General features: G+C 35.9%; 1 protein-coding gene across 1 annotated transcript in view; it reads right to left on the bottom strand.

Moving 5' to 3' along the window:
- The window catches only part of ST18 (ST18 C2H2C-type zinc finger transcription factor), a gene marked incomplete at both ends in the record, with an annotated part of 171501 nt that extends 162430 nt beyond the window's left edge, over nt 1-9071 (bottom strand). Inside the window, 2 exons of the mRNA XM_079533679.1 lie at nt 8616-8751; nt 9033-9071. Coding sequence (XP_079389805.1) covers nt 8616-8751; nt 9033-9071 — 175 coding nt within the window. The remainder of the gene's footprint in view (nt 1-8615; nt 8752-9032) is intronic.
- Between the last annotated feature and the right edge of the window lie 5590 nt (nt 9072-14661).

Below are 14661 nucleotides of genomic sequence, written 5' to 3'. Positions count from 1 at the left end.
AAATGGGCCTTCCCTGAAAGACTGGTTCCTGTGTCAGAACATATGGGTGCAAACTAAAGAGGTTCCAGTCACTCATCAGTAGCTTTCACCATCCACATCCCTATGTCCTTTTCCCTTCATCATAATGCTGGCAACACACATGTTCCTGACTGCACTGTTACTCTGAGCTCTTCCAAGGAGAGAAAAAGACCAAATAGGGTGTAAGCAGTATTAAATCAAATAAAAGGCATGGTTTGGAATCCATAGGCCATGCAAGGACTCCTTTGCTGGTGAGATCATTCCTGCAGGCGCAAGAGGATCAGAGACCTGCACAAGCCATCAGCTTATACTTGGAATGATTATTTTGATATTTTTTCATTATTACCTATATCAAAATGGTATTTTATCTTTATTAAATAGTGCAGCATTATGCCAGCTGCATATCTACAAGGCAATGTCTTACAACATTTAGAGATTCATTAGATGTCATTAGCAAATCTAGTGCAACTGATGCATGGGAATGGGTGAGCTCATTTAGGAGACAGGAGGCACTATTCACATACGAGGAAAACGTTATTTCAAAAGCAGTAACACCAATATTTCTTCAGTATTTTCTGCCTAAGCATGACTTTTAAAATATTTTTTTATTCCTATTATCATTCTGAATGCTTCCGTTCTTCAGATCAAACTGCTTTCTCAGAGTCTCTTCACAGAACTTTTTCTGTGTCAATGGTGCCACCTCAGTAGCTGTCCACTGAGCTTATTCCAGTTGATGGAAGTCTTGTATCACCCAGGACTGGATGCAATATTCTAGATGTGGACTAATTAGAACCAACTTAAAGGAAATTGATTGCTTCAATCTACTAGCTATTATTTTGTTAATATTGCACAGTGTTTTGTTAGCTTTTATCATTGTCAGCATACAGTATGTAGACCGCTATATACCAGGACATATATAAAATAAGACAGATTCCAGGATAGATCTCTGAGTAACTCAACATACCACAGATATCAAAGCAGCGTATGACCCATTAGCTACTACCCTTTCAGGTTTATACTCCATCTATTTCTTAATAAAACAGCTTTAGTATGAAAATGTGGGAGATTCAATTTAGTAAGCTTTTTTTTTTTTTTTTTTTTTTTTTTTTTTTTTTTTTTTTACACAAAGCAGATAACATCTCCTGCTCTTCTCAACAACAAATACAGTTGTCTCATCATGTAAGGTGCTTGAGCTGGTCAAAAATTAAAACCCATACTACTCCCAAACACTTTTTTCTCTCAATTTGCTCAGGAATGTCTTCCAACTCTTACTAGTCTTTAGTTCCCCGTTTCATCATTTGGCCTTTTTTAAAGATAGGTAGAATCTTTCTCTAAATACTGGCAACCTTCTGCAGTTTCCACAACCTTGCAATCATATAGGTCTCTTAATACTCCACACATATCAAGAACTTGTATGGGTAAAGTTCTTGCAAATAATCCCTAATTCAATCCTTATTTCCTGCTGGTAGTTTCCCCTCTTTCTTGAACCCTGCCTCTAGACAAACACTTTTTTGACGACAACCAGACTGCTGAAGTCACTAAGTACTTCAACCTTATTCACATCTGCTTTCATTAAATTGCTTGTCCCATTCTTCAGCAAGCACATATTTTGCTTCATCAGCTTATTCTTGTGTAGCGACAGATGATCTTCCTGTTGCACCTGATTTGCCTTTGTAGTGCCAGTTCCTGATAAGCTTTGGTTTACTTAATACTATACCTGCATGTTAGGTTAATGTTTCTATGTTTTTCTTGTGTAGCCTGTCCATATCTACATATTCTGTATCCTTCCTCTTCGTTCTAGAGATTCATCGTTAATTCCTTGTTTAGACAAGCTGATCTTGTGGTACATCTACTTTCATCCTACCAGACACAGGTTAATCTCAGCCACCTTTTGCGTCAAGGAAAAACAGAAAAGCTAAAAATAGAAAGGATATAACAGAACTGATCCTATACCTCTTCTCTACATCAGGCCGTTTTTACATAGTATACAAAGATTTTATTTCTGATATTCTCTGACTCAGAGTATTAAGATTTTTGCTACCTTTCTCCTAAATTGCAAAGAAATGCCAGATTTACTCTCTGTTCAGTAAGATATTAGGAAGTCTGATGTGCTCAGATCTGAGGACCACCCCAAGACCAAATGATGTTTCCAGAAAGATTATAAACTTGTTGTACTCTGCCTACTAAATATTGCCTGTCTATGAAGAAAATATGACCCTGCAAAATGATTCTTCCCACAGCTGCAATCCAAACATGATCTTGCTGAACTGAAGGCTATAAACCCAGAGTGCATCATCTTGTCAATGTAGAACTAGAGGGAATGGCTTCAAGTCGCACTAGGGGAGATTCAGGTTGTGTGTTAGGATGTTAAAAAGAAATTTCTTCTTTGAAGGGGTGGTCAGGTACTGGAATAGGCTGCCCAAGGCTAAGTCTCTGTCTCCAGAGGCATTCAAGAAATCTTTAGATGTTGAGACGGGACAGAATTTAGTGGAGAAATACTGGCAGTGGGTGGACAGTCGGACCAAATAATCTTGGAGGTCTCTTCCAATCTCGGCGATTATATGATTCTATGAATACAAACCACTGAAAACATTGTCTGTAGATTGATATCAAAGACCTGCTATTCTATTTCATCACATGCTACTTCTACGTATTCACATTTTCTGTGGTCATCTTTACCACCAGCAATAAGACACCAGAAAATCTTTACTCATATTTTCTTTGAAGTAGTGTAAATCTGTAAGCAAAGTGGAATATTTTTGACACACGGTCATGTGATTAACACTTCTATAGGAACACTATTAATAGAGTTATTTTCATGGGAAATAAATGCAATATTTCTATGAATCAGGTTCAGGGAAGTGACATGTGGCTCTGCTTTATGCCATTTAAAGCAGCTAGCACTTTTTTTTTTTTTTTTTTTTTTTTTAAGATCTTTATCTATATTCCATTCAAATTTAAAGATTTTTTTAAAATTTAAATATCTTAATTTCTCAAAAAAAGTGAATGTCAATTTGAACTTGTTAATACCACAAAAAAATATTAGTGAGCTGGCAAGAAAAATTGTCCTGAATAAATTTCATAGTATTTTCCATATGCATTCATGTATGTATGCGCTCTCATACCAATCATAAGTATTTTGATTAAAAAATCAGTATATATAAATATGCATATTAAAAGTCTACAAAAACACGTATTTTTTTCTGGATCAACAAAAAACCCCTGCATTTTTACAGTATAGGGAAAAGCTTATGGATATAAGTGAAACTGGGGTTTGTCCTTAAAGTACAAAAGGAAAATGTAAAACTATGTACTTATTAAATATTGCAAAGCCTGTTCTTAAATGCTGCTGGCTGCATATTGAGCAAACATATCTATAATCTGTGTGAGTTCCTCTGGCATATTAAAATTCTGTTATAAAAGAGTTATTCTATAGTAAGGACAAATCCTAAGATCCTCTTTCAGAGGAGACATTAAAAATATAAAGGTCTTTAGAAATAACTTCGCTTGTAGCCAAATAACGACCATGTACTAGAAAAACTGAAAGCACACTTATTACACTTATGATTACTCTTAGAGATACAAAGTCGTGAGAGAAACAAATGAGAAATTGTCTATGAAAAGGAAATCATTTTTAGAGTTTCTAGAAAGCCTCAAATCCACTTTAGCCTCAATTTTAATATTGACATGATAAAGGTGAGAGGTCTGCAGCCTCATATCACCAATAAGTTGTTTTTCTGGTACTGGGATATCTAAGACAGTAATTCTTGGGTTTACCGTCCTATTGATTCCAATAAAAGGTAAGGAATTTAAGAAGGGTCTGGAGTCTAAATCTGACTCTTGATGCAAAAGAAAGCAAGTAAAGGAAAAACAAAAAACTAATATTGACTTGAGCTACACAGTGAAAAGAACAGATAAGAGATTCACAATAGACATGCAGGACAAAGTGAAAAAAAAAAAATCATCTATACTGCCAGGACTAATGTGGAAGGGAATAAACAGAATTTTTTACTTAAGTAGCTTCAAAACAAAATTTCCTCTACCTATATGTATTACTAAAATGGTTGAGCCATCAAAAATGAAATTATTATACTGACATTTTCTTGTAATATAGAATACATTTTCCAGAATTATAGCACCCCTTCAGATTGTTCCTTTATTCCTGATATTGGTGAATAATATATCTTCTTTTTCTCCCTGTGGAATGTTAAACTTCAAATTTATTTGAGTATGTTTGTTATTTGAATTTATTGGCTCTAATTTATTTTAGGTTATTTTGCAGCCTGCAGATTGATAATGTAATTACAGGTAAGGAACCTTAATTAACTCAATTTCTGGTGCAAATGTCACAGTTTTCTTGTTTATAAGCAGAGATTTTTCACTAGTGTAGCTATCTCAATTACTGATCACCACAGACTGAATTAGTGCTGTTCCCATCTGGACACAAGCCCACAATTTTTTAATATGTGCTTAAACAGAACACACAGCTTTACAGTTCAGTGGCAGTTTACTTCATACTAGGTAATGTAAAAACATACACACAAAAGAAGATTGAGAAATTATTACTTGGTAATGAATGCTAATAATAAAACTTAGCTATGTAGAAGTAGAATAATTGCACAGCTCTCATACAAAGAAGAATTTTAAATAAGTAAAAAAAAGACATCAGAAAAGAGGGACAAAATAAGAATATAATGGTATCATGCCTGTACAAATGGATGAGAGTAATACCACAATCAAGACAATACTAAATGTTTATCTATTAAGAGACTGAGGACTACAATGACTAAGATAGGCCTTCTGTTTCTTAATCACAGCTAGCTCTGCTGTTATCTTCTATAATTTGTATGGATTTAGATAAGAGTGGCAAACTTCTAACATAACATTATACTTGACTGAAGTACATGTTTCCAGCAGCATTATTTTTGTTCCTGATTTGGGGGAGGTTTATATCCCATATGTTACAGAAAAAGGCAGACCAGATGTTCATAAAATTTAACACGTAAACAAACTTAATTGAAGCAATACAAATACTTGGACATTTGGACTTCAACACTGACTGGCTAAAACCAGACCATTTAGTCTCAACCTTTCTACCGTTTTTCAAGAAAAGTGATGGGGAAAGCTTCCTTCCACAACTGTTGAAAATATCAACTACAGCAAACAAGCACTTCTGCTGTGCCTCAGCAAGATACAGTTTCACACACCTCTTACATCCAGCAGATGTGAAAAAGTGTACAGGAAAATGACTGTGTACCAAAATGTTATTCACATCATAAATTTATCCGAAGAAAGAAGGAGCTTTCGACTTTTGCATTCAGTCAGTAGTTTCTCTTGTTTCTCTGCTCTCCTTTAAATTCAGAAAAATTCTACTGAATTGCATCCAAGCCTTCAGTAGTACTTGTAGGATCTAAGTGGAAATTGTCATTTAATAACTCATCACTCATATGCTTCCTGTTAGATAGAATTCCTGTGTTAGAAAATAGGCAAGGCTATTTCTAAGTTTCCCTTGTTTCAAGAAAAAAGAAATAAGCTTGTAGATCTCTTGGCCTCATTGTTGATTCATGAAGACTTTCTTTAACTTTGCCAAAGCCATGATTTTATATTACACTATACTACTACTATACTATAAAGGGAGATGTATAAATCTCATGAGAAATTCAACAGGATTGAGAAACCTGTATGTCATGTTATAAGGACAAAAGCGTGATCGGATATGTAAGAATTGTTTATGACATCTCCAGTACCTTCCAACCTTGGTTTGTACTGCTGACAACTGTTAAAATTAGCAGGGAATCTCTTCCCTGCAATAATCCATTCTTTAAGCACTCCAAACTGAGTTCACACAACAGAGCAGCCTATAAGAAAGTGTTGCTCGATCTCTGTCTTATACCTGTCACCATGAAGTGCAAGAAAAAGCACAGAAAAAGAAAACAAGGTTTTCAGATATGCTGGATACCTTTTAATGCCTCTGTTATCAATTTAAAGAAGAGCATGGAAGACAAACAGAACAAGAGAAGAGGATTTTCAAAAATGTTCACCATTTCCATGATCTTCTTTCTAAAGTTATTGGGATAATTTTCCCTAAGCTTATAGACAGCAGACATAAGTCAATATTGAAATCAAAATAGATTATAGTATCTTTATCTAGTGATAAAGTTCTTAGGACTTCTTGAATATTCAACTATTACAATTTAAAAGCAAGTGAGTTTTCAAGGTTAAATAAAAGTTAAAATGCAAGGAAACATAATAGGAACATACAGGTTGTTCTTTTTAGATCCACAGAAAGCATACTGAACAGAAGCTTTTCAAAGATGAGCTTTTGCAGCTAATACATGTTGAAGGATCTTTTCATGCACAGACTGTACGCGCTGATTCTTTTCCTTGCTCTATATCACAAAAGGAAACCACGAGCAAACAACGGCTTTAAAAGTGAAACAAAAGATAATTCAATTTATTACACAGTCTGTCTGCGTGTGTGTGTGTGTGTGTGTATGTACACACACACACAGGGGAAGATAAGGACTTGAAAAGCAAGACTTGATTTTAATTAGCCAAGTTTGTTACCTAAATAAAGAAAAAAAAAATCCTGTTTTAAATTCAAGTAACTGAAAACTTGATCCCTAGAAGTTACCCTTTCTCCTAATTTGCTACATAACCGTCCACTGGATGCATTTGTCACATATATAATAAATATTACACATTTGCTTTTATAACGATTAGGCAAAATAAGCAACTCTGCACAAGATACTACATGCTGCAACATGAACATTACTGCTTAAAGAAGCCTGTTTAAGCAGTTTGTAATTACCACCTTATCTGACGTATTTTTAATGCATCTCTTCAAAGACGGCAACTGTAAACCACAGTAAGCCTTTACCCTATTTTAAATGAAAACTTAAAATTGTAAGTACAAATACACAAGCCTTTTTTTACATGACTTTGTACTTCCATTTCAGCACTCTGTACTGACCTCTACTGGTTTACATATTTTCAGAAATACTGATCAGCCTACTCCTATTCAACTTTTGTATGACCACACTCGAATTCAGGGAGAAACTAAATTTCTACTAAATTTCCTCATTCCCCACAACATCTTCCTGACAGAAAGACTAAAAGAGAACAAGCTTCCAAGTATTTGTGGCAGTTTACCTGTAGGAGATGAGATACTAAAAAAAAAAACATCACCTAACACTACTAACATGTACTGTCAAAGAAAGATATCAAAAAAAGAAAATTCCATGTTAACACCTTGGTTGCAATTTGAATAATTCATCATGTTGGTTTTATTTACTGTCCCATGTCTATATCATTTGCTGTTCAGCATATAAAATCTGTTTCTAATTGTACAGTGTCCAGCATCTGTCCCATGAGTAGGCTGGAAGTATTACTGCAACACAAATAACAAAGTTGTAACAATACATTTATCACCTTCAATCTCCCTCATGATTATATACGGATAATATGCTTGTTTCTAGAAGCCTCTTCAGAGGAAATATTTGCTTTAATTAGGACAGCATTGGCAGCTTATCTACTACACACCAGTGGATCAAAGTACAGTAGCAAGTTTGACATAAAAGTGTCACTGCAAATGCTTTGTCAAAACAAAGACAGTACCTGCTTCACTAGGAGTAGCAACATGTTGTATTGTCTTTTACAGTACTTGGTGAAGTCTGAACAATTCATTTTCTAACCTCTTATAACAAAAATTCTCTCATTTCTTATGTGCTTCAGAGTAAAATGCAGTTCAAGCTAGTTATGATTTAATTAGTAAACCTTTCCATGATTGTTTACCAGAAAGCAGTTTGTCAGCTGGACTCATGTTGCAAAACTTTCCAAATTGAATAACAAAGAAATCTAAAAGTAAGTTTTTCAAGTTCAGGTATGAATAACAGCTTCATACACTCTGAAAACTCCATTTCCTTCCACTACTCTACCAGTGATCACCCCTTTTATTTTTTTTCCACTTTTTTTTTTAAGTCACCTGCACTGTTTGGAAAAAGAAAAAAACACCACGATTGTTCTCTGCAAAAACAATGAAGCTTTGTTGTTCAGTTGGTGCACATAATAAAACACATCACGTACTGTTAATTCAATTTCAGAACAGCGAGATACCTGTTATTCATAAGGCTATTTTGTGTAATAATGCACTTTTCTTTCATTTTTCATGAAACCCCTTTAGATCCTGAATATAAGCAAACCACTCAGATTGTTGAGCCTGAACCAACAATACTTTTATCTCATGTATACATACAAACATCTTAAACCACATGTTTTTTAAAAAAAATCTTCTAGAACAACTCAAACACTCCATTTCAAATCCCCTTCTAACCATAAGCTGCTACACTCTAATGCTTCCATCCCTGTGAAGGGTCCAAAAGGAACGGGCTGAAGAAAACCCAAAATGCATCCGACAGCAGTGCCCTCTCCCTCCTGCCCACCACACTCCAGCCAGCAGAGGGAGGAGTGGGGGGCACCGCACAGCCACTGACCCCCTGCCTGCAGCAGGAGTGAAACTACCAACCACGGTCACACATCTGTGATGAAAACATGTGTGGTCTTAGCCAGAAAATGCACAGATATCAATTTTGCCTTACCTTTACCAGGTGAGTCTGTGCAGGGGTCCAGAGGGCCACTGTCTGCTGGTCTCACTGGGTTTGCCACCACCCCAGTTCTTGTGCTGCTGCTTTGAGGACTTGGATGAAGAACCGGACTCGATCTACTTATTGTATTCTGTTTTAGAAAGAAAACGTGATGTTCTATCACTTTTGCTTGATACATTAGAGAAAGTATATAATAGTGCTGAGACTTTCAAATAAGTGTCTTTATCCACAAGTATGAAATAAAAAAGAGAACTTACTATACCTTACAAAGACTCTGATTTTCACTGAAAAAAAAATCATTGTCCAGACAACAGTGAAATCTTCTTCTTTCCAAAAGTCATTTTAAAGCAGCATTTTCAGTCAGTTCTAAGCAAAATATTCCAAAACAGCCCCAATGACTTTTTTCCTTACCTCTGATATCCCAGTGAGGTCACATTCTGTTAAAAACATCCTGTCAAGCTTGGTACAAAAGGGCTCCAAAGAATCAGAATGCAGAAGCTATGCAACTTGCTGACTAACTTTGCTCTGTGTTATTTACCAACCACACAAAGAAAATGCTGTCTATTCAAAACACAGTTCAAAACTCTCTTCACAGAAAGTGAGTGAACAAACAGTCCCATGTCCGATGCTGCAGTCACATCTCCCATGAGGCCCGGTGATAGCTCTGGGGCATGGGACAGAGTGACACCACCAGCAGTCACTACAAGGCACTTTTGTAAACAACTTATGTGTGTGCAGAGAAGAAGAAGGGTGCTACTTTTTCTCTGTCTTTATATTGCACTGCATTTACTTTATCGTCTCTAAACCACCTTTTCTTGTCTCGCTTTCTCTGCTAAATGTATTTGCTCTAGGTCTTTCATGATCTTTTCCTCAAAGAATAATCTGAAAAGAGTATCTTGAATTACCTTAGTGCATAGATTTGGGTCCCTGGAGACAGGTTAAGCAACAGCAACTAACTTAAAGTCTTCCAAACCCTTTACAACTTCACATCTAGCAAAATTCAAGACACCTGTTGCAAATCTCCGCTTTCCTTCATTAAAGAAACAGGACTTATTCACAAAAGCTATATCCAAATTTCACATGTTTAGTATTAACAAAACTCAAGGATTCTGATCCAATATTCTGCCTCACTATGCAAATTAATTCTTAAGTCAGTTCTAAAAAACATTTTGCATTCCAGTTTGCTAATTTCAAGTGTTCTTAAAATCATAAATCCCTTCCAACTCATTTTATTATTTTAAACCCCTCTGTTCTCTAGATACTGCTAGCTGCAAAGTTATACTTTGACAAACAGCAGAATTATCTTTTTTTTTTTTTTTTTTTTTTAATTTTCTATAGAAAGAGAAGAAAGGAATGAAGACCCAGTGCTTCCAGTAACATCCTCTGATCTCCACTCACACAAACCAATCCAGGGCTTTTCTTTATACTTACAATAAATGACATGCAACAACTATTTCCCAGATGTGAAAAGATGAAAAATTGTTCTCATTGTTTTTTATAATTTCCTTCTTGAATAGTCCAATCAGCATCGGAATCCTCTTTGTAGCACCCAATCCAAATCATCCATCTTTCTTATCTGGAAGGCAGCCATTGCAATATTTGGGTTGGTTTTATATATATATATGTTTTTACAACTTCCTAGTAAATTTTTTTTCTTATGCTTTCAAAGGGTTTAAAAACCAGAGATTATAAAACACCTGCCGTGTATGTTTGTGAAAGGACAATATGACTGCCAGTGACGTTATGTTGTAAAATAAATAGTAGTCTGCATTTCCTTTTGTGAGGTTTGATTCTGCAGTATAAATATGTATTTTTAACCTCATCCCATCAGGCTATGGGAACTAAAGTGAAATAACTTTATATAGTTTTACATATTTGTGATACATTTTCTCCAAAATCTTTATAGCAGTAATAAAGGATCATTACACATAAGTCTTAAAGAATATTCAATTGCTCATACACTTTAACAACTGAATGATTCGTGAACTTTAGTTGATGATGAAAGTATAACTTTTATCAGATGCAGAAGTTTTCCAGAAATACAAAAAAAATTGCAAATTACCAAACTTTTTTTTTATCAGTACTTGAAAATAATGCTTTTAAAATGTGAATGACAACTGTTATTGCAAGTAGAATTCTCTAACTATTTCTTCGGATTTTTTAAACATATGTGAATGTTTCTCTCTGTTCAACACATACCCAATCTTTGGTCACAGTATACATTTGTGCTTTGTCAAGTAGTACCACATTCCACAAGTAAACTTGTACAGATCAAGTGAACCTTCATTTCTCCACAACTGCTGAACATATTACAATTGCTACTTTTGCTTCCTTTTTTCCATGTGAACTTTAAAAACATAAGTTGTCCTCTGAGCCGTTTTTGTTTTTTTTTTTTTTCAACCTTTTCTCCAAGTTTACATTTTAAGCTCTTTTCATCTTTTCATCTGACTAAAATTTGTAATATATTGTACTATAGTATATATGTATTCTCTCTCTTTCCCAGTCACTATTCCACTTATTTATCTGTATTTCAGGAACATATACCCTTTCTACATAAATACTGCAGTATGGTTTGGGTGGTTATTTTCAGAGCATCACCTAAAATCAGAAAGCTTTTAATCCCTGTTTTACGGACTAGGAATGAAGCACAGAGAAACCTGTCCTGCTCAAACAGGAAATCAATGGCAAAGCAGAACCAGCAGAAAGTTGGCAGTGACAATGTCTCTACATAGCTTCTACAAACATGACAACAGTATTAGGACCTGCTGTGTAGTCGTTATTCCACTTCAATATGCTTATGGCTCAGCTCTCCATGATGTTGTTGAAATTTTTTTACACTTCCATGGCATTGGATTCCAAATCCAACGTGCACAAACACAAAAGAGAAAATGTTCAACTTTCAAATGTTTTTGTGCTCCTCTCTGGTTGCCATCCTCTCTCAATGCCCTGTCATTGGTTTCCAGGAATAATTCATTGTGATATTCCTTGCCAGGCCTGGTTCAAGAATGTGCTTCAGCTCAGTCAGATGTTCCTCTTAGTCCTTTCTTGAGCTCTAGTACCTATTTTTGAATTGGTCAGAGCCAACATGTAGAAGAATGTATATGAGAGCAAGGCCGACAGAACATTAGGCCTCCTGCATTTAAATATCTGATCAATTTTCTCTTCTGCGTTACTGATCTTGTAACTCAACTTTAAAAGGCACACATTGTTTTTAAAGGGAAATCTAGCAAATTATTTGTTAAAAGGAGTCTAACAGTTTAGAACTCTGTTCAGATCAAATTCATCCTCACTATTACAAGAGAAATAGATACTCTTGTTTTCTGATTCAAATCAGTAAAACAACTAAATTAAAAAAAAAAAAAGTGGAAATTAAGCTCTTTTTTTTTTTTTTAAACTGCTGACTGCAGTTTAGTTTTCTGCATGATGTTCCACTGGAGCTTTGATGCATCTGAGGTTAGCTCTTTTTGTCATGTGCAACCTGATGTTCCACGTCCCACACTTACAGTGGCAGTCACTAAAGGGCTCCAAATAGCACTGCGATTTCTTTGGAGTCTGATTTGAGATACCTCTCCTTTGATATCCTGACTGTCATTGGCTCCACTTAATTTCACAAGGAGTATCAGATTGGTTTATTTAAATCTCTAAACTAAAACAGCAAAGTCAAGCTTGGATTCTCAGAGGTTCCTCATAATTGCCTCCTGCCACATATTATTTCTTTAACACAACAAAACAAAGGTGTATATGTAAGCTTTTCAAAAATTATCATACACCTAGTTTCATGGAGAAGGAGATGGAAAGTTTAAGATTTGATGTTAATTCAATAAATGCAGATCACATGGGAGGTAAGACGTGAACCTAATGGTAAAAACACTTCTCTCTCTCCCCAGCAGTGTCAGTAGGGAAAACAGACCAAGCAAGTTGTTTTCAAGTATGCATACAGAGGAGCTCTCACTAGAATTGCCAGTATGCTGCAGAATTCTCTGTGGATGACAGGCTGAGCTGGCAAACAAAAATGGAAGTACAGAGAAAGAGATAGAGTACTTTTGCTGGCTATTTATAACATACAGTCAGCACCTAAAATAGTAATAATAATAAATATAACTGCACACACACAAAGAAAAAAACCCACTTCTGGCAGAGTATGCAAAAGCCTTCTAGATAGGTGTATAATACTTTCAGGAACAATGTTGGATATCAGTCAATCACGTGCTCCCACAGCTAGTTTAAATAAATAAATAAATAAATAAATAAATAAATAAAAAAGAAGGATTAAAAAAATCCCATGCTTCCTCATTTTCCCTGAAATTGCCATGAGTTACAGTTGGGGGTGATGCCAGAAAGACATGGGAGTAGTGAAGTGAATTTGAGACAGATAGAAGCTGGGTAAACCACTCCAGCAGCCAGGCTCATGTGGAAGTATTTAACCGGAACCAAGTCTACTCATGCTTTTGTTGCGTTCCTTCACTGGAGCCTATTCTGGCCTCCTGATGTGCCTCCTATAGGTGGTCTCTGCCAGGCAACTGTGCATCTGCTCACAGCTCCAACTGCTAGAACTGCAGTTATTAATTTATTTTCAACCCAAACAAACTCTTGGTGTCTTCACATAAAACATTTGGATTTATTTATTTTTTATTTTTGAAATGCCCTGAATAATAATAAAAAGCCAGCAGCACAATAGGCCATAAGGGAATGAAAGACATGATTGCTCAAAGCCCTGTTAAAATGTCTGTAGCTCTATTTATATATATATTTTAACAGGGCAATCTCAAAGCATTTTAGAGAAGACTCCTCCTCCTCTTTGCCTGCTGAGACAGTACTTAGCTGAGGGAAGGAGTGGCTGCTCTTTAAAGATGTTGGTATCTATTAGAGAGAAAGGGAAAGAGCGAAATACAAAAAATGTTTCCCAAAAACAGTTGTCTAGAAGGGCCAGTGAAAAGAAACAAAAGATAAGAGAGAAGGAATAAGCAGAAATAAGGTAGAAGTATTAGAATAGAGAGTGCTGAGTGAAAGAGATTTTGAAAGCAAACATGGCTCTGTTAAAGTCCTTTTAGTCATGCTGTTGTATTAACCATGCTTCATATTTAGGCATCTGCCAAGTAGTCACTGTTGTTTCAAAAAATTAACTGCGACTGCCCTCATTCGTAAGGTAGGCAAGGGTCAGAGACCAAGGCATGTGCAACAGAAATCTGGCTGTACAGCTTGTTCTACAGAACAGGAGACTCTGACAGCTACAAAGCAAATGGCTATTCCTGCTGTTTCACTGCACGTATAAAGGAACAGGGCTGAGTGGAAGAAGTGTTGCATATGGTTGAAATATCTAGAGTTAAAACTGAGGTCTGTGTTCACTCTCATTTCCTCGTTTGGGTGCAAGAAATCTGTGCACTTACACAGGAGTGCAAAGAGCTTTTCTTCTCTGGTAGATTACAGTCAGTTACACCTGCTTAAGCTGACAGCTGTTAGACTAAGGGCAGCATCAAGGTGACACAGAAGCTTTTAATGCATCTGTTGTGAAAAGCAAGGAGGAAACTTGTGCAAGAGGATGTTTTCCTTGTAACTTGGCTGCAACAACTGTCCTGAGGCCAGCTGAATAAGAATCACCTCTAATTCAGAGCAGAAATTTAATTCTGTGAAACTTCCATTTGCATTCATGTTTCTGGTATGACAAAAACTCTTTTAGTGGAACGCTCAAAATAAACTCTCCTGAAAACATTTCAAGAACACCTTAATTCTCAAATTACCTTAGAATAAATGTTCTGGATGAGACTTGTCCAAAGTGCAGCTCATGGGATGCATGTGGCACCTAGACAGCTCGTAAAGTGGCCCCACAAGACTGTAAACTTTTAAGATTAGTACTTAATTTATAGCAATAATTTTCATGAGTTGATTGCATGTAGCTTGTGCATAGACTATGTAAGCAAGAATGGAATGCTGTGGAGAGGAGGGTGCTATGCAGTGCTAACTCTACCTCTTGCACCCGCAACAACAGCATTTCAACCTACCTACATGCCTTTGTGCTTGTAGTGCCCTGGTGATTGTTGGT

Source organism: Tetrao urogallus, assembly GCF_951394365.1.
Source record: "Tetrao urogallus genome assembly, chromosome: 3".
In the NCBI taxonomy this organism is placed as follows: Eukaryota; Metazoa; Chordata; class Aves; order Galliformes; family Phasianidae; genus Tetrao; species Tetrao urogallus.
The sequence above is the reverse complement of the archived record's forward strand: the minus strand, read 5'-3'. Positions and strand labels throughout refer to the sequence as shown.